General features: G+C 42.1%; 1 protein-coding gene across 1 annotated transcript in view; it reads right to left on the bottom strand.

Moving 5' to 3' along the window:
* Positions 1-1066: 1066 nt before the first annotated feature.
* Positions 1067-24881, bottom strand: part of NOTCH2 (notch receptor 2) — a 158506-nt gene continuing 134691 nt past the window's right edge. The window contains exons 22-34 of the mRNA XM_007977333.3: positions 24689-24821; positions 18271-18507; positions 15797-15909; positions 14558-15063; positions 12869-13216; positions 11870-12012; positions 11469-11679; positions 10942-11038; positions 9203-9371; positions 8275-8576; positions 7367-7514; positions 6613-6710; positions 1067-5692 (exon numbers count right to left, since the gene is read on the bottom strand). Coding sequence (XP_007975524.2) covers positions 4304-5692; positions 6613-6710; positions 7367-7514; positions 8275-8576; positions 9203-9371; positions 10942-11038; positions 11469-11679; positions 11870-12012; positions 12869-13216; positions 14558-15063; positions 15797-15909; positions 18271-18507; positions 24689-24821 — 3894 coding nt within the window. The 3' untranslated portion in view covers positions 1067-4303. The remainder of the gene's footprint in view (positions 5693-6612; positions 6711-7366; positions 7515-8274; positions 8577-9202; positions 9372-10941; positions 11039-11468; positions 11680-11869; positions 12013-12868; positions 13217-14557; positions 15064-15796; positions 15910-18270; positions 18508-24688; positions 24822-24881) is intronic.

Here is a 24881-nt window from a genome sequence, read left to right as displayed (position 1 = left end):
TATATAAAATTAAAACATTCTGAACATAATCAATTAATGCTAAATTACGTTAAAACCCTAAGTGTGCAGATCTTGAACAAGGCTCCTTTATCTGCTTAGCAGAAGCATATCCTAAGATTTCAAGTCATTTAAAAAAATACTGTTACCATTTATAATTATGCATGTGTGATTGATAAGTTTCTGCAAAATAATGGAAAATGGAAATAAGATGCTAGGGTCAATATGAGACTGCTAATGCCATACATATTATCAACATCAAGTATTCATGTTCAAATATCTGACTTTATAAATGTATGAATGTGAACTTATAACAAATTTATACACAAAATATTATTATTATTATTATTATTTTTTTGAGACGGAGTCTGGCTCTGTCACCCAGGCTGGAGTGCAGTGGCCGGATCTCAGCTCACTGCAAGCTCCGCCTCCCGGGTTTACGCCATTCTCCTGCCTCAGCCTCCCGAGTAGCTGGGACTACAGGCGCCGCCACCACGCCCGGCTAGTTTTTTGTATTTTTTAGTAGAGACGGGGTGTCACCGTGTTAGCCAGGATGGTCTCGATCTCCTGACCTCGTGATCCGCCCGTCTCGGCCTCCCAAAGTGCTGGGATTACAGGCTTGAGCCACTGCGCCCGGCCACAAAATATTATTTTATAATCCTGTATATTAAGTTCTATGCAAAGTTCACTTAAGGAATATTACAAACCAATTGTTTACATAACAGCATAATTAATATTATTACTTATATCCCAATTCCCAATTCTTGCTATAGCAACTACTTCGCATTTCCACTGGAAGGCACTTTGTCCCTGAGCAACTGTCTGTCACCAGCTATAGCTAGTGCACAGAAGAGTGCTCAGTTTCGTGATGTTTCCTATTTGACAGATTCTTTTTCCCCAGGATCATTTATTTATGATCTAACTAAAGGAAGAAAAAAAGAAGTTTGATGCTAGGCTTTGTGGGATTCAGAAAGAAAAGAAAATTTGCTCTCTCAGCAAATTATGACATCATGAGGTAACACTGCCAGGCCAGGGATGCAGTACTGCAAAATAAAAAATACAACACCACTGAGCTTGGCAAACCTTTTTTATTTTGTGATAAAAATGCTTTCATATAAATTTCATCTTAACTACCTTTAGAATGAAACGGAAAAGTAAAAACAAAGTGTGCATTTTCCTTACTATGTTTAGTCAGGAATATGCGGTCATTTTATTGGTTATTGGGTTTCTCATACAAACAGATATAATATCACTTTTAAGAGAAATGTACACAAGGAAGTAACCATAGTACCAGTTATTAGTGGGGGCCTCTGGGTACATAAATGTATCCTCCCAAATAGTCATCATACATTCACTGTATTCGTTAGGGCCAAAATCCCTAAACCACCTCTCAACAAAACATTATACCTTTGGTTCTTTATTATGCAAGAATTACAAATTGTCAAATTCAATAAGATGATACAATGGATTTCAGCATCACAGCCAATTGCTTATACTAAAATCTTTAATTCTCAGACTCTCTTTCCCTCATACCTCTGCCTCCCCCACCTAAGAAAATGATGCTTAAAACAGAACAGAGGAAGCAAATAAACAAACAAAAAACCTATCCCCAAAAGCAGGCAGAAGAGGAGTCAAAGAAAGAAAGAATGTATAAAAATAAAAATAAACCAAAAATAACAGGGGAGGATCTATACATGGCATAAAAGATGTATCTCATAAAAACCGAGTCTCCAATTCAGAACCCAAATAAGAAAGTGATTATCCATCTTACCTTCCCTTTTATTAGATACCACACAATTCAAGAGTTCTTAAAATCTAACAGATCAGTAAAATGTTCAAAAGGCAGTGTTGTCCTCCTCATCACTGAAACCTGTTGTCTGTAATGACAGCTTTCACATTCCCTTTCTCCAAACCCAAAGGATCCAAATTAAAGTATTCCAAGAAAAAGAAACAAGCAATTTGGTCTGACATCGTGCTTAGGGAAAAGGGAGGATATAAAATATCCAGTGGCTGGATCAGCAGCTGATATTTTCAGAAGTGGGGCTGGGGCAGGAGGGTAGGAAGAGGCAGGAATGCTGTGGTCCACAGAGGTCCATGCAGAAAGGTTTTCCTCATCTATGAATAATAAATGGATCCAAGGACAGAGAGTCACCATTTAGAATGGTAAAATGTTTGCACACTATGAAAGAGGCTGACAGAATGTTGCCACATGGAGAGAATAAAGCAGACAATGAACAAACTTAATCTGCTTATCTCAGGGCAGAAATAATTATTTTTGTTGGTTCAATAAATTTGGATAGGACTGAAAAAACCATTTGTAAACTATCATGCTAACAGACACACAGGGTTTCCATATGGGGCCACCAACAGACATATTAGGTAAGTGGGAAGCACTGATGTATACTTGCAGCCACAGAAGGAATGAGAACTGTCATTCAAACCAAAAGAGTCAGGAATTCACCTGTTAATATCTACAAAATGCCCAGGCAGAACTCATTTTGCAGGTGTCATGGGCATCACAGTACCTGACAAAAGTGGCAGTGTAGCCATGGACCAATTATTAACTGGCCCAAGGAGAAGAGGAAGAAAACTATTATTTTTCTACTATTAACTAAAATGCTTCTGCCCTTAAAAGAGAGTCAAGGAAACTGCCAAGAGCATGAATACAAACAGTGGGTTCAGGTGAGGGGCAGTCACAGTGTGAACAATGAGCAAGTCTGTAGTTGTCCATTATCATCTAGAAGGTGACTCTAGGAAAGGAAAACGTTCTGTTGAGTTTCTATGTTAGTTGCCAAAGGGAATGCCATGGCCGCTTCAGAGGAAAAGAAATGGTAGCAGAAAACAGCTATATAGTTCCTCCTTTTCCAATCTTCTTATAGGGCTGTCTTGGACCATAGAAAACAAGTCCAACTTTCCATTTCCTGCACTTAAACACAAAGTCCATGTCTTCAGTGAGAACATACTGGGTATACCAATAACTCAGACCACAAGTGTGAAAGAAAGATTGGTGAGCAGGTCTTTAAGCAGCAAGATAATCAGAAAGTAGAGACTGATCATCCGACAAAAGGAAGACAACTGTCAATGGGTCCCTTGGGCTAAGGAAAGTTCAGTCCTAAAGAGCAAGGGTACAACATTTGAGACAGTGTCTTCTGTGGAGATGAAAGGAAAGGCTCGACAGTTAAGACTAGTTTCATATGCTGGGTGAGTGAGTAAAACAGGCCTAGAGTGCTCAGATCTGGGACAAATATGTTCCATACACGCAGTCAATGGAATGCTTGGTAGGAAGTAGGGGACCTGTGGGTGGGTAGCCGGCTCTTGCACAAGTTAGCTTGCCGCTTGGTCATTCCAACATTCCAAACCTTTTTCTGGTTTTAAAAAAGTAGGGAGGGTCATAGTAACTAGACGATCAAGGATAAAACGTCACACTGACCAGGCCCATACACAGAAAAACAACAGACTCATACCCTTCTTCCTGGTAAGTTTATATGAAGACCTGCACACAGACAAGAAAAATTAAGGTGTAGCCTCTTGAAGGGATCTCCTGCCCCCAAAATTTGTGGAAGAAAAATATTCTGCTCCCCTTCTCTCTCCAGGAATGATATATGCAGGAGAACATAATACAGTATGTCCATTTTCTAAAGAAACATACTTGAAAGGTTTATGCTGAGAACCATACCAAAGTAAACCTCGTGAGACTCCAAGAGATACTGGGAAGACAGGAGGGGAAAGGAGACCAAAGTTGCTTTCATGGGCCGGAATGATTAAAAACACAAAGGTCTTGCCCTATAACATGCTGGTAGGGCTACAATCATGGAGAGGTGCAAAATCGAAAGCACCAAATGAAGACAAAAGAATGTCCAAGGAGGAGAAGATGCATAGGTCAATTCAGGCAGAATTCCAGGGCACAATTCCCAACAGGACTCTAGTGTAGAATCTTCTCATGGATATGGCAGAAGCCCGCAGGGCTTAAAACACAGTCAAGGCTGCAAGAATGTCTGGGCTTCAGTAAGCATCCATCTTATGCTCCAAATAGAAGAGAGTAAACATGGACTCAAGGCTTGCATTCATCTCGCATTTCCATAAACTTGTCTTGATTATTAGATTAGAATAATCAATAAGCCTTGCAGATACCCAGTGAAACTGACAAATTGCTTCTCTTGCATTATCTGAATAAAAGCATCTTCTCTTTCCTACCTCTAGAAGCTGGCTCCAGAGATTTCTTCATTTCTCTCCCGGATGACCTTCATTTGTTCCTCAGCAGCATTTACAAAAGGCAGTTATGTCTCTACACTGGAGGTGGACTCTTTCACGCATAAACCTGCATGTTGTTGTGTGGTGGCTCAGACATGTGTGTCCCAGGTCCCCGCTGACCTCCTCCAGCACCCCCAGGGGTAGGGCTGGTGGTCACATCTGACCAGTCAGAAGCAGAGTGGGGTGATGAACTTGACCACTGGTCAGGAGACTCTGGGGATGGTGTCAGGTAGGGATGCTCACCCTGGAGGTGACCACTGTGACTGGGTGTTCGCTCAGCAGCATTTGAGGAAGCATAACTGTGCTGTGAAGGGGGTGTGGGGTACTTGCCCACAGAGGCTGGGAAAGGATGATAGGCTGGGAGAATGGTCTGAGCTACCTGCCCGTCCTGTTGGGGCATCATGGCAGTGGGGAAAGCCACACTGGGCAAACGGGCCATTTCTGGAATCTGGTACATGGTGGGCAGGGGGCCCGTAACAGCTGGAGGGCAGGTGGACTGAGGCTGGGGAGCCCCCGCTGGTTGGGCAATACTGCCTTTAGGGATGAGCTGGAAAGTCACAATGGGGGGCAAGGGCTCCCGAGGGGTGGTTATGTGCTTCCCTTCAGGTGGCCTGCTCTGGGGAGCTATGCTAGGGTGGGTGCCCTCAGCTGGAGCCAGGACCATACCAAACATCTCATTATACTGGGTTTCATTCACCTCCATGCGGTTCATCCAGTCTGCTGGGACTGGGACTGGATGGAGCCTACTCAAGCTTCCAGCACTGCCACTGCCTGGGGGCACAATGTGGTGGTGGGATAGCAACTGGCTCACTGAGGGAAGCACAGTGCTGGCCCCATGAGCCAAAGGCTGCATTTCATGAAGGTTAGAAAAAGACAGTGCATGCTGGGCATGGACTGAGGCAGGAGGGGCGGCAGTGGCCAACATAGGGTTGGGTGAGGCCTGTAAGATCCCAGGGGATGTAATCATTGGAGAGGATGTGGTATCGGAAACGTATGTATGAGGAGATTCTAGGGAATCAACAGGAGATAAAGTTACTGAACTCTCAGACAGTTGGACCTTCTCACTCAGAGACTTCTTCCTCCTACTACCCTTGGCATCCTTCGCCTCCTTGGCAAGGTTAGGGAGGCTAGTGGGCATGGTACTCTTGGCACTGGGCCGTCTAGACTTCTTGCCCATTGGTGTGTGCTTCAGGCTGAGGAAAGATCTGTTGGGCCCACAGATGACAGGTGAGAGAGCAGAAGTCAGCACGGTGCCTGGAGGGCTTGGGGTCACATTGTATTCATCCAGGAGGCGCACAATGTCATGGTGCATGCGATCCCGAGCCACATCCCGGGGAAGACGGTCCATATGGTCTGTGATGTCTCGATTGGCAAAATGGTCTAACAGGATCTTGGCTGCTTCATAGCTCCCCTCCCGGGCAGCAAGAAACAGAGGTGTCTCTTCCTACAGAAAAGGCCCATCACAGAACACGTTAATAACACTCTTGAGAATATAGCAGTTTTTCTCAGTCTTTCTTATTATCACCCCCTTAGACATGTTTTCCTAATTATCTCCCCGATGAAATATTAACACCACAGATAGGCTGTGCCTCTACCAGTGTACTGAATGTATATCTGTGATTTATACATAAAAAGAGTAAGATTATTTCACCTCTCCTCAAAAAACAATTTTGCACCTTAGGGGGAACATCTCTTTAGTTGGGAATTCATAAAATAAAGCATGCCCCTGAGCCAGAGACTCACTTAAAAGAGTACTGAGCTTATCAAAATAAGGTTCTAATAGGAAAAGGAGTTAGAAATAAGAAAGGTAGGAAGAGAAAAAACTAAGGCATGCACAGAACTGGGAAAAAATAAGGGAAACAGCGAAAGAAAGAAGAGACAAAACATGTGCAAGAAAGGACTAAGATGAGGAAAATGAAGAAAACTGAGAGAAGATGAATGACAGAAGGAAGCAGGACAAAAAACTCAGATGGAGAGAAATCAAACAGGAAAACATCAGGGTATCCAAGGATAGAAAAAGCAGCAGCAGGAGGGAAAAAAGAAAGAAAACAAGAGAAAAAGAAGTGACTATGAACAGAAGAGACGGCTGGAGAAAAGGAATGTCAGGGAAGAGAAAAGGTTACACCAAGCTATCTATAGCCAGCCTACTGCAAGCTGAACACCGAGAGGGAAAAGAACTCCATCCTGACACATGCCTGGAGAAGCCCTATATTCTCATCAAGCTCTCCAAACCCAGTGTCTGCCCAAACTGCTTCCATCTTTGTCTATACATATCGCAAGAGAAGCTGTAAGGAGAAATGGGAAGGAGCTTATAACTGAGGCACTGCTATGAGCCTCCTCAAGCTCAGAGCCCACAAATTGTACCTTGTTGTCCTGCATGTCTCGGTTAGCCCCATTTTTCAACAGCAAAAGAGTCGCCTCCACATTATTGACAGCAGCTGCCCAGTGAAGGGCAGATTTTCCTGAAGGGGAGAAACATTTTTATAAACAGACATATCATACTCTTAGTAAAAAAACACCATGACTTGTACAACGAAACTTTAAATTCCCCAGAGATCAGCAGGAAGCAGTTCTCTGTAGGGGTCTATAGGAAAAACCAAAGTAATCTCTTCCTTTTCCTCTGTTCTAGAAATACTTCAGTACAGGCTGCCTAGCCTGCAGAAGACCTCTAGGTGAAAGGATCACTTGTATGAGGTATTCATGTCCCCTACATGGCAGAATCTACCCTGTTACATACTGAAGACAAAAACCTATATATTACATGTCAGAATTTATATTGAGAATATTCCACAACTCTCCTAGAGAAGTCAGCTCTCATAAATCCTCAAATCAAGAGTGGTATGCCTAGGAAACTACATGGGAACACCTTTCATGTATCTGCTCTGAGGTCCAAGAACCCTCATTAAAAATCCCTCATTTTAATTAGGGATCTCCTACTGGCTTGGATCTCTGAGCTCAGCATGTTAAAGGAAGAATGAATAAATGCATGAATGAAAGAATGAGTGAATCTCCCACGTATTTGAATCTCAGACAGTTCTTTAAGGGTCATGTAACCATTCCCCCTCCTCAGAGGCATGCTTTGCAGGTAAGAATCCAAATCCCTGCCTTTCATCCCTACCATGGTCATCCACTGCATTCACATCTGCTTGGCAGTTGATCAGTTCTGCCACCATGCCCTCCACAGCCAGGCGGGCAGCCAGGATCAGGGGTGTAGTACCATCATTCATCCTGGCATCTAGATCAGTTACTCGGTTGCGAATCAGAATCTAGAAGAGGAGAAAATACAGAAAAGAGAGTCATCTGGATGAAGGAAAATAATGAAACTCAGTGAAGAAACAAGGGCATCAGAGCAGAGGCTACACTGTAGGTTCCCGGAGGGGAGGGAAAGTCTTGTTATCTTTGTGCCCAAGATTCTATCGTCATCAATCAATAAATAGTTGTTGATTGAATAAATAAACAAATACGTGCTCAATAAATAATGGCCGATGTAAAGTGAAGAGCCTTCTACTTCCTCAGGAAAGAAGAGGGATGTGGGGAAATATCACAACTTCAGTCAGTCTACAGTCTAAGGTGATTCAGAATGCTTCTGATTTCCTCATAAGGATAAACAGGCATCAAGGAATATAATAGGAACTCAGGTCAAGAAAACTGCCAATGAGCAGCTGGAAGCCCATACAGTCAGGCCAATCCGTAAGCAGTAGCGGATACAAGTCAAAGGCTCCAGACCAGGTATCACTCTCATCTAATCTATGCATTTGGGAAGCATCTTGGCACAACAAATTATCACTAATAATCAGAAAGACTGCTGTTGTCTGCAGTTGGCTCTATCACTATCTTCCTATATAGAGCTGGGTCAGTTTGCCTGTCTCCCTTCCCACTTTCCCATCTAGCAGGCATGACTCTAATACCTGCCCTAATCTCTCAAATGATTGAATAAATTCAATGAGATATTAGTTCCTTAAAAAAGATAAAACTGTACAGAGCCATAGGAATTATTATTCAAGTGACTCTTCTCATGTTCTTTACCTGGAAGACACCTTGGGCATCAGCTGCCACTGCAGCATGGAGGGGGCAGCGGCCCATGTTGTCCTGGGCATTGGCATCTGCACCTGCATCCAGGAGACGCTTGGCAGCATCAGCCCTTGAGTAGCGGGCTGCAAGGTGCAGGGCCATCTCACCAGTCCGGTCCGTCTGGGCCTGGAGGCTGGCACCTTGGTAGACCAAGTCTGTGATGATGTTAGCAGAAGAGTCCTCTGCATCTTCATCTTCATCACTCAAATCTGAGCTGCCTCCTCGGAGAGAAGCCAACATTAATGGGGTGCAGCCATCTGTAGGAATGGAAAATTCCATAAAGTACTCAAGAAGGAGAAGGCAGTTAACCCTATCTTCAGCTTGAAACAGCTCTATTTTAGTTACTCTTAGGGGCAAAGAATTCCCTGCACTTCTTGTAGTAACTGGTTATTAGTTTCACATTTGCTACCTTTTCCTCTGATGACATCGTTTCTGTAAATAATAATGGGAAAGTACAAGTCTTTTTAAGCTGGGGGTTCTTCTCTAAATAAAACAAGTTTTTCTTTTCAAGTTTAAGTGATATGTTATTTTAATTGGACATTTAAAAATATGTAATATTAATAGAGCAACTGATATATGCATAAGGTATTAACTAACTATCCTCTGCTTTGGGATATTATTTTTCTGTCCTACTACAATCTAACCCATTTTATCAGCCTGTTTAGTCTCAACACACTGTACGTGAAGCAATGTGAAATCCTTCCCTTTCTGAGTTGATAATTTCTTCATGGCTACATTTCTTAAGCATTCATTTCCTCAAGCTGATTTACAGTCTGTGAAATTGGGAAGGGGTGTATGGCTGGATGGGGCAAACACAGGGACAGCAATGTGGAACCATGGGCAGACACAGCCCAGTGAAGAGGGGAAGAGGCCGGGTGCTGACCTGGGCCCCGGACATTCACATCCAACACATCCACCTCCTGCTCTGCCTGAGGAGGGGTGAGGGCCAGCGATGGTGTCCTACGGATGTCTGCAGCTTCAAGGTGCTGCTGTGTCCATGGCCGTCGATCAATGGGGTCGTCTTCTTCTGAGAGTAAGGCTTCATCTTCAGCCTGAAAGGTGAAAACAACGCTCCCTATCAATCTGGCCACCACCAGAAACTGCTAATGAGAAGCTGTCCAGAGTCTCCACCACCCCTGCTTATCTCCCATTGTTTTCTCTCTTCCTACTCCTCCACCCCTCCGGAGGATTACCTCAGCCTTGGCTTCCCACTGCTCTCGTGATGTGGCTCCTGCTTACTTTTCCTGCATCATCTAGACAATTCCCTTCCCCCATCCCAAACTCTAGGCTTTAGCCTTTAGATCTCCAGAGCACCCAATTCTCACTTTTCCTACCCTCCACTAGAAAGTAAACTTTAATTCTTCTTGTTGGCCCTAAAAAGCATACTCTGCTCACCTCTGCTTAACTGATCTTGTTTTAAGTGCTTACATAGTATTACATGGCCATCTCCACCACCAGGCTGTAAGCTTCTCGAGAAGGCAAAATAAGCCTTGTTCAACATTGCTTCCTTGTACCTAACATAACACCCAACATGTAGAAAGCACTCAGGAAAGACTATTCAATAATAATTATGATAATTTAAAAGCAGCTACCCTTTACTGAACACTTAGTACATGACAGGAAATTAGATAAGGCACATATGCCAACACAACAACCCACAGAGGAAAGGTTTATTATTATCTGCATTTTACAAGAAATGATAATTACAAAGAGGTTAAGTAACTTGCCAGCTACTAAGTGGCAGAGTTTTGGATTTGAATCCAGTTCTGATATTAACTAAAGATTAGTTACTATCATAATTTCTTCACAGCTACATTCCTTAAGCATTCACTTCCTCAAGCTGATTTAGAGTCTGTGAAATTGGGAAGGGGTGTATGGCTGGATGGGGCAAACACAGAGACAGCAATGTGGAACCATGGGCAGACACAGCCCAGTGAAGAGGGGAAGAGGCCAGGTGCTGACCTGGGCCCCAGATATTCACATCCAACACATCCATCTCTTGCTCTGCCTGAGGAGGGGTGAGGGCCAGCGATGGTCTTCTTAACCATCATGCTCTACCAGCTCCCAGCAATGCATAGCTGTGGGTGGATGGTCTCCTTTTTCATGTCAGTCTCAGCTCAATCTACCACTTGCTTTTATATGGTTTTAGTTTCCTGGGCTCAAAGTATGGAGCCTCCAATGTCAACGTTTTGCCATGATCACTGGCTTTCGTTTTACCAATGTCAATGATCACTGAATTTCTTCTACTGCTTAATTTCATCTTTTCTTATAGAAGGAGAAGTACCCATACAGGATAAGGAAGAGACGTGGCCATGAAGGAATTGCCATCTACACACACCATTCCTAACTTGACTACTGCCAGCATGACACAAAAGGAAAGAGACGTGTTTGTTTTAATATTTTTAAAGAGTTATTCTTGAAGAGTATACGTAGGTAACCCAAGGTCATCAATGTCCTAAGGATTCCTGCCGTTTAAAAGAACCTAGGATAGTTATTGTCTGGGTAACATATAAAGACTATCACTCTTTACTCCCATTCAGGACACTCAGGAGCTAAAGGACAGAAATTTGAAATGTAACCAGATAATGTCTGACAATGGTGGTTCTACCATGGCCACCTCACCTTCACTTTCTTTGGTTGGGGCCCTTCGTCATCGACCCAGTGTTCACTTGTTCCAGAACCAATTAGGTTAGCTTCTGAGACTTGCACTGAGAGATTTCTAATATGATTATAAAAATAAAAAATAAGAATGGCAGTTATGTCATAAACTAATAGAGCGGTTTTCAACACTTTCCATCATGACACACTCCCATGGCTCTATTACAATCTTGCAGGGTCTTGGCCCAGAGAAGATGGGCAGTATTTCTGTGATATTCCCTTGGCATTCATCCTTTCCCTTCCCACTGAGCGTGAGCTTACAACAAAAGCGCACCTCAACACAGAAGCTGGGTGGCACTGTGATAATATGCACAGAATAGATGCACCCAGGCTCTGACTGTGGTTTCAGTCACTCACAAGGCATTTAGAATCACAGGCAGTGCGAGTAAATGTCCAGAGCTTAGAATTTAAAATCATGATTCAACAAGATACGCTTTTCTAGTCATCCCTACTTATACTGTGAATAGTGGCTTGTTGGCAACGCCTCTTACTTCAGCCCCACAGCATCCTGTCCCACTGGCTCACGACGCTTGTGATTGCTTGCATCTCGGCGAAGAGTGAAACCTTCAGGCAGCCAGAGAGAGCCATGCTTACGCTTTCGTTTTGCCATGATTACCCCCAGCAGAATAATAAACAGAATGATGACAACAGCAACAGCAAGGAGATAGAGGAGCTGAGTGCGTTCTGGAGTCAGGGATTCACCTGAAAGTCCACAGAGACAGGGAAAGTGCTGAATAAAACATCAACCTCTCAATGTCAGCATTAGATTCATTTAGAGGGCAACTTTGACCTCAACAGTTCTGAAAAAATAAGAGGGCTACATAATGAAAATTGTTCCCCCAACTGACACTCTCCCCCCGCCACCTTTCCCCTTTACACCACTGCCACTCACTGACGACAGACACGAGAGGGTATGACAGGGTCCCCTGTATGGCGTGAGAGGCCAGGAGAGCTGCTGCTGCATCTGTGTTCTTGAAACAGTGGTCTGAGTCTTGAACACACTGGCGGTTGTCAATTTCCAGAAAGACTTTAGAGCTGTGGGATGCCAAGGGAGAAGCGGAGGAGGATGGGGGTAAAACAGAAGAGTGCAGGTCAGGCAGAATGTGTCATAAAGGGTGATGGGAGCCTCCCTTCCTCCCCTTCAGCATCAGGTCCCCACCTCTGGCATGCTGCTTTAAGACATATCTCAGAAATTAGGATATTGTCCCTTGAGATCTTAAACACTAATTCCCACATAGAGGATGTCCCACCTTCCTTAGTCTAGCTGACCAAAGCCTTCCGGCTAAGGCAATGCATGACAAAGTGAGAAGTTGTTTTCCTCCTGAAGGTTTCAGTGGTCTTCTTCCATTCTTTCCTACCTACTCAGTGGTACTTAGTGCTACTCTAAAAATACATCCCTGTGCATTTTTAGTCCTTATTTTCCTTTGTCTGTGCATTGGTATCTCAGCTAGTTGGAGGGTTGAAAGTTTGAGAATATACCAACAAAGAGTGAGGTGTGAATGACAGAGCAAGTGAAGATCATTACCTGTGTCAAAGAGACGTATATTCTAAAGAAGGGCCTTGACAATAAGGCAATGATTAATGTACAAAGGAATGTCACTAATAAAGGGATCTGAGGCAACTCTGGCAAAAGGTTATGGATTCTGGCATCCGAGAAGGCCTTCCAGGCATCCTGCCTTCTGTGTACCCCAGTCCACTTTTCAGGAGCCCAAGATCAAGGCACATCTTTACATTTAAACATAAGTACTGGGGTAATGGGTTTATCTTAAGTGGTGGGCCATTCTATTTGTCTGATCCTTGCATTTCTATAGGTTGAGTTATGACATGTGCTACATATCAAAGTGCTAGGCTTCATAAAATTAGCCTTGAAGTTCAGAAACCAAACACTCACCCAGCCACCTCCTGCTCTTGTTCACCAGGGATGGACCTGCGTGTCATCCTCTGTTTCTTCATGGCAGCTGACTTCTCACCATAATAGGGGTACACCATGAGCTCCCCCTGGGAGTCCCGCTTAATGCGCAGGTTGGTGTGGAGCAGGGTCCCCAGTGCCCGCAAGAAGCTGCGAGCATCCTGGAGCAGCTGTTCAGGTGGCATCAATACCACAATAACCAGGGTACCCTCTGCCAGGTTCTCAGGCTGGTCAGCAGCACAGTCCAGCCCATCCCAACCACACTCCTCACTGTTGCACCCCTGGTCACAGTGGTTGTCTTTGAAGTGGTCTGCACAGTATTTGTCATACCTAGGTAAGGGGAAGCAGAGAACAGGAGAAAGGGGCTCAGATTAGACTGGAGCTCTATTTGCTTTTTCATTTGGAACTAACTGTGGATTTTCCTACCCATTTTCTGTGGCCCACACCCAGGACCCAAATGCCTCACAAAACCTTCTTTGCATCTCCTATCCCTGATGTCACAGAGTACGTATCGTCTACGCCACTCATCCTTGTTGTGTACTTCCTAAACAAAGAACACTGTACTCACTACGCTGCAGGAGCTTAGGGACTCCCAGGCAGTTTACAATCCTGTTAAGTCAGGTTTTCAAACAAAGCTGCATATCTGAAACAAAAGTCAGCCTGGTTCGTGCTTCCTCTACTTTGTATCCATTGTCCCCAGTAAGGTAACAACGGGCTTTAGGAAGTGAAAGATGCCTCTAGAAACTTGATAAATGGCCCTGAACCATTGAGAGTTGCCATAGAGAACCATATTAACATGACCCATTTCTTCCCCTTCCAAGAGCGAATCCCAGCTACAGAAGCTAAAGGGGGATGGGTATGTCCTTGTAGCACACCAGACCTTACTTGTACAGGCTCTTTCAATATTTGCAAAAGGAATTAGAACCCCCAAACCTAAATGATGTACAAACTATTTCATCTACACTCTCCTCTCCTCATACCCTACCCCTTGATATTTATACTATTTGGTACAACTTTTCATGCTATCTCAATCAAAAGATTAGGAGTCAATGAAACAACTTGCTCTGGCAAGTTCTTTAACCCTTGGGTCTAAGTTCTCTCATCTATGAAAGAATGTTAATAATACCTATGCCTCATGGGTTGTTGAGAATTAACTTGGATTAAATTAGATGGAATGGCTAATTAATAGGAAAGTTCCTAAGTAAACCATACAGCATCCTACAACTATAACAATTAAGACCAGGAGGGTTCACAGGCCTAATCTAATTCATGCTTCCTGATAAACCTGGGTGGGGAAAAACAGTCTTAGGGAAAGGAATGGGGTGAAGAGAGAGATACAGACCTTTCCATCCATCCTGCAGGCAGGTTATGTGAGAGGCTGCTTGAAGTGGGAAACACCACTTCCAAAAGTTATATCCCCCAGGAGGTCACGAAGGCAGCAGGTGAGAAGGCAGAGATAGGCAGAGAGAGAGGGTCATTATGCAATGAGCATTCCTGGCCCTTTGTCAGCAAGGGAGAGCACAGGGTAGTGTGCGATGGGACAAGGCTGGCACCATCTGAAAAGCAGAGGCAGCTTAGGCTGAAGCACTGGAGTGGTTAGGAGCAAGAATGAGAAACTGAAGTGTGTTAGTGACAGTCCCCTTCAGCTTCTGGAAAACGTGAAGCCCTTACTTGCATGTCTTGCTGTTCCCCTGGCATTCAAAGTTGTCAAACAGGCACTCGGCCGTGTTGCACAGCTCATCACACTGGTTGTTGATATAATCCCAGCAGGGAAGTGGGGAGGAGCAGTTGGCCCAGGGGTTCTCCATGGTGAGAGAACAGTCACCCCCATCCCACTGGCAGGCATGGCTGTTGCAGGCCTCATCACAGACGCCATCACGAGCTTTGTCGGCACAATATTGGCTCAAACAGGTGGCAGGAGGGGTGCTGGGGGGTGCCGTGTAGAGTTCACAGCGGCTACCCCAGAATGGTGGGGCACACTGGCAGGAGTAATAAGGAGGCTGGCGCTGAGGGTGGCAGCTGCCCCCGTGCTGGCAGGGGCTACTAGCACAGCCTGACTCGCAGTCCCGGGGGTTGGGGCAAAAGCAGCGGGGTCCAGAGGCGGTGTGCACACACTGCTCCCCTTTCCTACATTTCACTTGTCCACAGCTGCTCTGGCACCTTGCCCCGGAAAATCCCTGTGGAAATCAGTAAGGAAATAAAAATGGCATTGGTAGGAAAACAGTCATATTGGAAGTTTTGGGTTTCTAGAAAACCTCCACATCTCACTACTCCCTTCTGTACTTCCTGTTCAGCCCAAACCAAGGTTACTAGACAGGTTTCCTTTTGGTATCTCCCGAGGCATAGGAATCTCTTGTTTTGGGAAGGTTTCAGCCTCTGGCAGTGATAAAAGAATGGGTATAGCAAAGAGCTAAAATTAAGCTTCCCTCTACTTTAAGAGACAACTTGCTTCCAAATGCAACCTGCTTCCAATTTGCAAATGCTTCCAATTTGCAACCTGCTAAAGAATGCAAGCAGAGCAGCATTTCCACCAACTCTGGCCCAACCTGGGCAGTGAGATTACCCTCCAGCCTGGGGTCAAGAAGCCACATACATCAGCCCTATTTTCAAGGGGGCATTCCACCACTTTTTGTGGTTTTCCCTTAGTTTTTCTTAAGACTGACAGTCATGGATTGGGAAGCTCACTGTTTCTGGGAGTATCTAAACAGCTGTTATTTACTTTTGTTTTTGTTTTGTTTTGTCACTTGTAAACAGCTTTAAATGGAAGAACCCAAGCACTTTCTTGTGAAAGAGTAGAACTGAGAAATCTTCCCATTTGGAAGATTGATTAAACCAGGTTTAATCTCAGTTCTGTCACAGATTGTATGGAAGAGACAATGCCCCTTCTTAGATGAGCAACAGGGCACTTACCGGGGGACAACGGCAAATGAAACCATCAGGCATGTTACTGGCCACAGCACAAGTCCCTCCATTCAGGCAGGGCATCTGGGGACACACATCGACGAAGGTTTCACAGTGCCGGCCTCAGAAAATAAAAAATAAAAAAAGTTTTAAAAGGCAGAAGTAGTCACTGCAAGTTACTGAATAAACTTTGCTGGGATGGGAACTAGCCATAGGTGAAGCAAGTGTGAGAGAGTTCAGTTCTAAGCCTGTGCTAATCTGAGCATAGGAAGAAAACACTCACTGCATCTCAGCATGATTGGCCTGTCACTGGCTCAGGCCAGTCCCTTACTCTGTCTTGCCTCCACAATAAGTACCAACTCACACGACAGGATGGGTGAGAAAAGTGACTTAAATCCCACCAAAAAAAGAGAAATCACACTTCAGCTTTTTGAAGTCACTTTAGCTTTCATAAATTGCAGGAAACAGTTGAAAAACTATTCACTGCATTTTGTTAATGTCATCTACTTCATAGGAGAGGCTGTATCAGGCCAATATATTTAAAAGGTGATTTGCAGCATAGAGAATTTTCATCTGTGATATCTCATTTCAATCACTTTTTGGCCTTTCGTAACCTAACTCAGTTCCTTAAAATGCAGCTTAATTTTCCTAGAGTTAGTTTCCTCTAGGAATAGTTCCAAAACAGAAGGACCCTGGGGGCCACTGCTCCAAGATAAAGAACGAGTCAACTGGAAACACAGAGGAGACGCAGGGCACAGCTGGGACTCCTGGTCAATAGCAGGAGATAGGCCCCACCTGGCCTGTGGTCACTCAGGAAAGAAGAGGTAGCTTTAAAAATGAAACAAAAATATAATGTTTTTGGCCAATGAGATCAAGCAGCAAGAGGTATAAATGTTTGTCTCTTCAAATCACAGCAGCAGCCACTAACCAAGAGCAACCACCACATGGACACAGCTTGGTGGACCACCAGTCCCTTGCTGTTTATCTCTGCAACAGCATCCACAATAATTGCGCTCAATGTATTCAACAGATTTTTTTTTTTTTTTCATTCACAAAGTGGAAAACACACAAACACTACTTCCTGGCTGTGGGACACTACTTCAAAGTGGTCTCCATTCCTTCCTTCTCCTGCTTCCCCCTTACTTTGCAAATGCTTGTCAGTGTTTCCAGGGAAAAATGCCTCAGGGGCAATGAAAGAAACGGGAGCCAGTTTTGCTTCGTTGGCTTTCCAGCTGCAGTATGGCCAATACGAGGCTGTAGACAGACTGTTCATACTCATTCTGTTCCACATTGCCTCGATAGCTATTATGTTCACAACGGACTATTTCTTTTTGGATGTTAGTGTATTCAGGGAGCTTCCATATTGCAGAATCCCTATTCTTTATAAAATTCTAAGATGGTAAGGTAGCATATCTTTAAAGTTGGAAGGAAAGATGGCTGAAGATGGGCTCAGGATATAGCAGAGTTCAGCTTGATGAATTGTTTGTAAACAGACTATTAAAGCCTATTTTCTGACTCCCAAGGAATCTGATCACACCCTCTGTATAAGAAATACAACTACAGACCCCAGGAAATGCATGATAATTTTCAAATCTGAGTATCCTGCCACATCTGGATACAAACGACTATTTTAGTTCCCAACAGTCACCATGCTGCCCTCTCCAGAAGTAACTAGTAAGTTCTTGTGACAAGACCCCTATTTCTGAGGCAGGGCTTGGTCATCTTCATGCCCTGTGATGAAAGAAAGCAGCTGGGGAACAGAGTAGGAACATGGTCAAGCCTTTACTGAGCAGGGCATTGCTTGTGACCGCTGCCACTTTTCATTTCATACCCATATCAACGATCCTTGGTTAAAGACACTTGAATTTGGACCTGCTCCCTTTAAGTATCTAAGCAGGGTCCTAAGCTTCTCTGAGTCCTAGGAGTGGAATGATCACGGTGGCAGGAACTACCCTGTAATTCAAGCCTCACATGTCAAAGGAGGCAGGGCAAAGAAACCAGAGTTAGACGTAAGGTTCCTTAAAACAAAATGTTATTTTGTTCAGATGAAAAGAGTTCTGTGAATGAATGGTGGTGATAGTAGAACAACAATGTCAATGTACTAAACAATGCCACTGAACTGTACACTGTACACTTTAAAATGACTCAGATAGTAAATTTTAGGTTTTGGATATTTTGCCACTATTAAGAAATGTTATTTTGTTCAACTACTTTCAATATACACTGTAAAAAATATTCCTGCCATAGCATGATATAATCAATGCACAACAATAGAATCTCTCAGGAAAAATTAAAGGTAGACACTGATTGTAACATCCATAGAGTACAGACCAAGAAAAAACTGGCTTTTAAAAATTAAGCTACTGTTGTTTTTCTTATATAAGAAAGGCTTCACTTGGGTCTGGGACAAGTCACAGGGCCCAATTTGTTCACTAAAACCATCTTCCAAGGCAGAGTGGCCAGGAGGCTAGAGAGCTTCTCACCAGTAAAGGTGCTACGGCAAACACACAGGTAGTCATTGGTGAGCTGTATACAGTCCAGGCTGCCCTCAGAGCTGCAGGGGTTGGAGAGGCACTCGTTGATGTCTCCCTCACATCGCTCCCCAGCAAAGCCAGGCAAGCAGCGACAACTGTAGCCTCCAATCCTATCCACGCACTGACCACCATTAAGGCAATGTGGACCCCTGGCACAGTCATCAATGTTTTCTTCACAGAGTAGGCCTGGAGGAAAGAGAAGAGGTACAGAATTATGAAAATCCTTTTAACCTGCTTTCCAGCAAGGGATAACCACACTTGTTGGCATTTTCACAATGAATCAGAGTATACTCTTCAACTGGTAGTGGGACCTTGTAGTGGGGCAGGGCAAAGCACATGCTTTATTCATGACAGCTGTCATCCTTCTGGTGAGTTGTACAAGTAAAGGAACGAACACACTAGAGCTCCACATGTACTCTCCCACACAATCCAGTGAAGTAGCACCCTATGGTGTAGGTCCTATTATTTGTCCCATCTCAAAGACAAGGAAACTGGAGCTCGAGAGAGGCTCAGTAATTTTTCCAAAGTATAATCTAAACTATAAAAACAGTCCAAAAAAGAACATAACAATAAATACAGTCATGCAACTGTATAATGACATTTTAGTCAATGCAGGCAGCATACACAACAGTGGTCCCATAATGAAGCTGAAGCTGATAAATTCCTGTTGCCTAGTAACATCATAGCCTTGTAATGTCATAGCACAATTACTTTTTAAATAAATTCAGTGTAGCTTAGGTGTACAGTATTTACAAAGTCTATAGTAGTCTACAGTAATGTCCTAGGCCTTCACATTCACTTACCATTCACTGACTCACCCAGAGCAAGTTCCAGTCTTGCAAGTTCCTTTCACAGTAAATGCCCTATACAGGTATACTATTTTTATCTTTTATATTGTATTTTTACTGTACCTTTTAAGTTTTCTACTGTACCTCTTCTTAAATATGTTCAGATACATAAATACTTTCCATTGTGTTATAATTGCCTACAATATTCAGTTCAGTAAAACAAGGTGCAGGTTTGGAGCCTAGGTGTGTAGTAAGCTATACTCTCTCTGTTTGTGTAATTACACTCCATGATGATTGTACAACAATGAAATTGCCTAAGGGCGTATTTCTCAGAACATATCCCCACTGTTAAGTGACCCATGACTATACATAGGTTATGTAAATACATTGGTAACAATTGGAACTGAATTTTGAATGAAATACATTTTTAAGTTTTATAATCACTGGCTTTTTTCTGTAATAGTGTGTAAATGCACCAATGCTTTTTATTTAACAAAAATAGAGGATAAATTTCCTGCTGAGAGTTCAAAAGTTATTCCATTTAAAATAGGACTCATTTAATGTACTATAGCTATAAATGAGCCATCTAGTATGAATATCTGCATACAGTGTCTTAGAAAGAAACAAAAGAAATCAATGACTATTCTAGAAATTATTCTATGATTAATTCAAAAAGGTACAAAAGAGGCTGGGCGCAGTGGCTCACGCCTGTAATCCCAGCACTTTGGGAGGCTGAGGTGGGCGGGTCACTTGAGGGCAGGAGTTCGAGACCAATCTGCCCAACATGGTGAAACCCCATCTCTACGAAATACACAAAAATTAGCTGGGTGTGGTGGCACATGCCTGTAATCTCAGCTACTCGGGAGGCTGATGCAGGAGAATCACTTGAACCCGGGAGATGAAGGTTGCAGTGAGCCGAGGTCACGCCACCGCGCTCCAGCCTGGGCAACAGAGCGAGACTCTGTCTCAAAAAATAATCATAATCGTAATAAAAATAAAAACAGGTACAAAAGAAAACAGTTCTGTATTCCTGCCACTTGCATTGTAGCATACACTAACAAAAGCAAGATTATTTTTTAAAAAATGTAAAATAAGGCCCAATTTTCAATAGCAATTACCAAATTACTAAAGATAAAATACCTAGAAACAATCTTAACAAGAAATGTGTTACACTTATATGAAGACAACTTTAATACTGTCCTAACAGACACAAAAGAGACTTGAATAAATGGAAAGACATACCAGGATTTGGTTAGCAAGATTCCTCATCATAAAGTTGTCAGTTTTCTCTATACTGATTCATAAATTTAAAGAGACCCCAATAAAAATTACCAACAGGAATTTATTAAGACAAGCTGATTATAAAATTATGTGAAAAATAAACTGTAACTATAACCAGGAAAACTATGAAGAAGAAGATCCTTAATTGAAACAGAAAGTTATTGGTGAATTAATAGAATAACAGAGAAAATAAAGTCCAGAAGAATACCAAAAATACACATGGGAATTTAGAATCTGGCAAAGGTACCATCTCAAATCATTATAAAAAAAACAAAATATTCAATAAATTGTGTATTAACAAATGAGTAGCCATATGGAAAAAGTACTTGAAGAAAATATAAGAGAATTTCTTTACAACCTTCAAGTGTATAAGATGTTGCTAACTACAACTCAAAATCCAGAAGCCATTTTAAAAATGATAAATTCAACTTGATTAAAAAGTAAAAGTGTGCACTAAATATCACTATAAAGAAAATCAAAAGATAAAAAACAACATACTGGGAAAATATTTGTTTTTTTAATATCATAGACAGCCAATTTCCACAAAAAATTAAATCAACAACTTAATGGGGGAAAAAAGACATATATATATATATATAAATATATATATAAACAGAGAAACTGCAAGAAAAGGAAAATGATTCTTAAATGAAAATATATTCTCCACCTTAACAAAAAGCCAGTATGCTGATATACTGCAATTACTGATTAAAATTATAAATGTACATATTACTCAATCCAGCGATTCTATTTCTGAAAATTTATTTTACCAATATACTTATATGCCTGCAAGATAACTGAAATATCTATCATGATGACACTGGTTAAGTAAAATATGACATGCCTGTAAAAGGGAATTCTGTAGCTATAAAAAATATTGAGGAAGTTCGGGCCAGGCGTGGTGGCTCACGCCTGTCATCCCAGCACTTTGGGAGGCTGAGGTGGCTGGATCGCTTGAGGCCAGGAGTTCGAGACCAGCCTGATCAACGTGGAGAAACCCTGTCTCTACTAAAAATACAAAATCAGCTGGGCGTAGTGGCACATGCCTGTAATCCCAGCTACTCGGGGGGCTGAGGCAGGAGAATCACTTGAACCCAAGAGGCGGAGGATGTGGTGAGCTGAGATCGTACCATTGCACTCCAGCCTGGGCAACAAGAGCAAAACTCCATCTCAAAAAAAAAATATATATATATATATATAAAATATATATTCCTACACACATCATAATCAAACTATCAAAAGATAAAGAATCTTAGAGGCATCAATATATATATAATATATAATATATATAATATATATAATATATAGAGAGAGAAGTATATATAGAGGAGAGAGAAGTTCTATATTTTGATATGAAAATATCTCCAGTTAAGTAAAAAAAAAATCAAGTGCAAAAAATGTGTCTAATATTCTATCTTCAGAGTAAAAAGTAAAGGAAATAAAATATCATTGCATTTGGCTTCTCTCTACATAAAGAAAATTTTGAAGGATACAGTTTTTGAAAAATTCTGGAAAGAAACACAAACAACTAAAAGTGGTGATTACGTGTTTGTGGGAGAGGGAAAATTTGCCCACCAGAAGAGAGATGGGAATGAGAAGTATTTTCATTGTATACTTTTCTACGTGTGAATACATTTTCGGTCTATATGCATATATGCATATCTCACCTTATACACAGAATAAATTGAAAACAAAAAAGTAAAAACAAACAAAATCCAGTATATGCTCCCTATCTCAAAGAATATTTGATATTTAGGGATTGCTAGTAAAATGAACATAAATGTGTATTTCCCCATCAGAATGGAACCACCAGAAATAAACAGATCTATCAAATGAGAGAGAACTCAACCTCAGCCTGAAGCAAAGTAATAGGAAGAGGCAGAACTGTTACAGTTAGCCCTCGACCTGGGAAACTGGAGGGACATGTAGGCAAAGATCCAAGGTTTAGAAATACGGTGACACATTGTGATGACTCTCACAATGGGGTTACGGGACTTTAAAGTTTCCTGGAATGTTTACCAATGGCCAGAGAAGTTAAGTCAGGATGAAAAAAAAAATACTGTTCCACATAACTAAACAAGCACACATAGTAAAATAATCCAAAGAACTGTAAGTAGGATAAAGTCAAAGAAATTCATACCTACACATATCATAATCAAACTATCAAAAGATAAAGAAAGAATCTTAAAGGCATCAAGAGAGAAGCAATGTATCACACATAAGGGAACTTCAACAAGATTAACAGCATATTTCTCATTAAAAACCATGGATATCAGAAAGCAGTTGGATGACATATTCAAAGTGCTCAAAGAAAAAGACTGTCATGATAATATCGAAACTAGTATTCTAAGCCATCTTTACCACAGCATTAGAAGAGACAAAAATTTTGTTTCCTCCTGAAATGATCCATTCTAGGACTGGACAAGTCTTATTAATTAAAAGTTCATGGTATGGCAGTGATTTTAGAGTTTGATGAATACTCATGTATTCTCCTATATTTCCCAGCCTCCCTTGAAGTCATGGAGGTCATTTAGTAATTCTGGTCAATATACTGTGAGGGACAGTGATGTGTGTTGCTTCCAGACTGAGCTAGTGAAAGCTGCTGTATGACCCTTCAAGTCTGTCTCTCTTCCCTGTACTATGGAGGCCTTGGAGGCCAGGTGTTTCAAACTACATATCTAAAACACAGAGAAAGGTAGCCCAACACATATTCGACTTTATCTGAGTGACAAAATCAGTGTTATATTAATCTCTGAGATTTGAGGTTTAATTAGCTGCTATAGCTTCAAGTTTGACTCCTCCAAACCACATGTTAAAATGTGATCTCCAATGTTGGACATAGGGCCTAATGGGAGGTATCTGGGTCCCTGGAGCAGACCCCTCATGAATGTCTCAAGGTGCTATCCTTGAGACAATGACAGCATTCTCGCTCTATTAGTTCCCATGAGAGCTGGTTGTTAAAAAGAGCCTGGGATCTCCCTCCCCTCTCACTTGCTTCATCTCTTGCCATGTGATCTCTACACACATTGGCTCCTCTTCACTTTTCACCATGAGTGGAAATAGCCTGACGCTCACACCAGAGGCAGATGCTGGCACCATGCTTCCTGTACAGCCTATAGAACTGTGAGCCAAATATACCTCTTTCGAAAAATAAATTACTTAGTCTCAGGTATTCTTTTATAGCAACATAAATGAACTACGATAATAGCTATCACCAGAATCATAGCTTGTCCTAACCAGTACAATTTCTCAAAGGAACAAACTAACAATGAATTGGAATTAATTTTTACTCAACCATTGATTTCTAGAATAAAGAACAAGTCTCCTTTTTGCAGGACCATTCTTCAAATACTTAAAGACCGTTTCCCCTTAGTTTTCTTCTTCCCATTAACCTCATTCCTCAATAACCAGCCTACTAGTAGGGTACTCTCCTATTTTAATTTAGTCAAACTCTGATATCTGGGAAGGCAAATTATCAAACTTTACTGACACAAAGCTCTAAGGCAATACAAATACTTCTCTGGCACTCTGTTCTCTTTGACACTAACGAGAATGAATTTGTCACCAGTGTGGATGGCCTTTAACATTTTTTTCACAGGCTTCTCAGAGTAGGCCCCATCATAACTACATGTCTTCTGATAAACAATACTCAAAACTCTTTCCAAGGGATGGTTCAAAAGCAGTGTCAATGTCCGCAGCAGAATCATGGCCCTACCACTTAGCTGAAAAGCAGTGGCAATGCCCACAGAAGAATGATGGCCCCATCACTCACAGTCCATGGCTGCATCTCTCATCAGGCCTTACAACAATTCCTAAGGTAGAACCTTGCACCATCAGTATCCTCCCCTGAGGTGATGAAAATAGGCAGATATTTTCATTTCATTCATTCCCCCACCTTATAGAGGTAAGACTTGGCTAATTTAAAAAATACATAAGCAGGTAAATGTAAATTGTTTATTTTAGAGGTCATTAGTTGCTTTTCTGTGAAGCAACAAGAAATCTTACTGACCAAGCTAATTTTGTTATGTTATGTTAATATTGTATCAGTTCCATATTCTGTGTTTCATGGAATATCAAGATGCCAAACAACCGGATAAAACTGAGAACATAAATCACAACATCAGAGTTAGCAAGAGATGGGAGAATAAAATGGCTTGAATTACTAGGATGCAGAACCAAATGCTTGGAATGAAGCTAGTCTTACTATCTTTGATTTTATAAAATCCCCTGAACACTAAGAATGGTTTTATAACTTAGACAATGCCCTCGATGGAAAATGGATAAGGATGATTTCCTACCCCGAGTGCCTGGTGGGCAGGAGCACTTGAAATGGTTCACAAGGTCAATACAGGTGCCTCCATTCTGGCAGGGCTGATTCTGGCACTCATCCACTTCATACTCACAGTTGACACCCTGATAGCCTGGGACACACTGCCATGAGGAAACAAAAAGGACAAGAAATACTGGACCATTACTGGAAACAGACCATGA

This window comes from Chlorocebus sabaeus, chromosome 20 (genome assembly GCF_047675955.1).
Source record: "Chlorocebus sabaeus isolate Y175 chromosome 20, mChlSab1.0.hap1, whole genome shotgun sequence".
NCBI lineage: Eukaryota > Metazoa > Chordata > Mammalia > Primates > Cercopithecidae > Chlorocebus > Chlorocebus sabaeus.
Note: the sequence above shows the minus strand (reverse complement) of the source record. Positions and strands in the feature narration are given on the sequence as shown.